At 39.2% G+C, this 2,348-nt stretch overlaps 1 protein-coding gene across 1 annotated transcript; it reads right to left on the reverse strand.

Annotated features, from left to right (window-relative positions):
- Positions 1 to 736: 736 nt before the first annotated feature.
- On the reverse strand, positions 737 to 1,965 carry LOC141813804 (plant cysteine oxidase 3-like). Its single transcript, XM_074701792.1, has 5 exons — positions 1,730 to 1,965; positions 1,525 to 1,661; positions 1,288 to 1,438; positions 1,001 to 1,207; positions 737 to 904 (listed from the first exon to the last, which is right to left on the reverse strand). The coding sequence occupies exons 1-5, from the start codon at positions 1,863 to 1,865 to the stop codon at positions 795 to 797; spliced, it is 741 nt and encodes a 246-aa protein (XP_074557893.1). The 5' UTR covers positions 1,866 to 1,965; the 3' UTR covers positions 737 to 794.
- Positions 1,966 to 2,348: the final 383 nt, after the last annotated feature.

Raw genomic sequence — 2,348 nt, forward strand, 5'->3', positions numbered from 1 at the left:
AGTTATTGGGCGTAGAAGTTTATGTATAGAACTCGCTAACCCAAACCATTATCATTAATGAGTTGATAACAGATTAGATCATATATATAGGGCATGATCCTAATTAGATTAGGTATTTTGACATATCTCTTCACTCTCTATCGGTAGAGAGATTACAGTACTGTCAACCTAGCTAGTTCCTTCAAAAGACTGGCTCCCTTGCTCTTCTTCTTCTTCCGCAAGATTTCCAGATTCGTGGATGACACACAAAAGAGATGATGTTTTTCCGTTGCAATCAAGTTCCATTATCTTATCTTTGTATTATTTTTTGCTATGGTAAAACTAGATTTTTTGTAATTTTTTAATATTAGAGTTCGTATTATTTTAAAATTCATGTAGTTAGAAGAAAAATAATTTTCCCAACATATAAAATTATATATATAATCAATTTAGTGGACCACTATGGAGATGAACAATTTGTCCTTATATCTTTATATAATGTGGAATACATGATGAAGTCTTTGTTGCCCATGTCAACTTCAGTACATTTCGAAACAGTGCACTTCGTCGTCGTCCAAAGTTTCCCACTCCATATATGTGAATGCATGCTATTGACCATGAGATGTAGGAGAATATAATATCCATGATCAGTTATTTCAAGCACGATCATCATGATTGAAAAAGAAAACTCTTTTGAACTTCTTTTTAATTTCCAAGACTTTTATACTTTGGCGTAAAGTTCTGAATGTCTGTACACTATGATCTTTTCAAAATGCTCAGCACAAAAGTCTCAAAGAAAACATGAAGAAGTCTAGCTAGTTCACACTTGTATCAAGGTCGAAGCTGAGCTCGGGACCAAGGTACGTCGCTCCGACGACATGGAGATCGTCCGGCACTCCGGTGATCTCTTCGAGTATCGAAAAACCTGACCACTCGCAATTAAACTAGTGCATCACTTAACTAATTAACTCGATGGTGTTCGACAAGCTGCTAAGTAGATTATAAACATTAATGCAATTACCAGGAAGAGAAGGTAGTGGGGTGCTAACATAGTAGCTCGATGACCTTCCTTGCTGCTCTGAATATGGTGGTGCCAAGACGTCCAAGATGGCACAAGGAGACAAGGCAGTGATGGAGTGGATGTTGCCTCCACGCTTTGGAAACAAAACTGACACCTTCGATGAGGATTGCAGGGTGCAACCATCTGCCACACTCCTTGCTAAGCCACCTAATTAAAAAATTAATCCATGTATAATTATAATACGATCACTGAGGCATGCATCAATGGGTATATATATATGTCCTTACTTCTTCTAGGGTTATTGGAGCTCGGTGAGTCGTCGACCCAGTCGTAGGACTGCACTGAAATGGATCCATACAGGACTTTGGTGAGGACGACCATGTTTGGATGATCATGCAGAGGCAGCCTTGCACCAGCCGGAAAGCAAAACACTCCTATCTAATTTACAAACAAATCGAACGTCCTGTGAGTCAAGTAATTAAAGTTTATCTTTCCAAAACTTTGAGAATTACATTAATTCATACAGAGAAGTCTTGGCATTCATGGATGTGTACGTATGTGATCTCTCTCACTGCGTGCCCTAAGATGAGTCCGTGGCTGCCCTCCTGCGATCTCTCCTCTCCTGATCCATCAATACCGACGTCGATCGGCTCCATCGCATCTGCAATAACAAGAGGAAAGTACTGAAATGATCTGCTAAAGTATATATGTGTGTGTGTATATATATACCAAGAATGGTTTGGAGCCATCTGAGTTGCCACAGAGTTGGAAGACCTTTCGTAGGAGAAGAAGAGGAGAAGATGATGCCACAGGCATCATAAAGCCTCTGCACTTTGCTCCTCTCGATGGCCGCCATGGCTGCCATTAATTAGGTGCCTTAATTTTGAGGGGAAAGGGAGAGCGGTTTGGGGTTTCGACATGCATGTGCATGGAGGAATATAAAGCTGGACGTTTTAGGTTTACTGGAGTTGATTCCCTGAAAGAAACCATGGGCCGGCACCCACAACTTTACTGTTTTCTTTCTTTCTTTCTTTCTTTCTTTATTTCTTTATTCGTGCTTATCCTCTCAGGTTGACACTGGACATTATAACTGACTTTTTGGATCGGAGACTGATTCATATTTCTGCTTAATTAATTGCTTACGAGTAACTGCATGCGTAGGGTTCAGGCTTTCCTTAACTAGCTAGCTATTTTTGGAAGATTATTAGGGATTAGCTAGCTAGGGTTCGTGGGACGATCGAGGAAATTAAGATTTGGATAGAAAAATAAACTGAAATATTATATTATATTATATTATATTGTAAAAAGAGCACATCGGTCCACGTAAAAATGTTTAATTAATATTGTT

The sequence above is a fragment of the Curcuma longa genome, chromosome 1 (assembly GCF_044706935.1).
Source record: "Curcuma longa cultivar G26 ecotype Majalengka, Jawa Barat chromosome 1, ITB_CL_G26_1.1, whole genome shotgun sequence".
NCBI lineage: Eukaryota > Viridiplantae > Streptophyta > Magnoliopsida > Zingiberales > Zingiberaceae > Curcuma > Curcuma longa.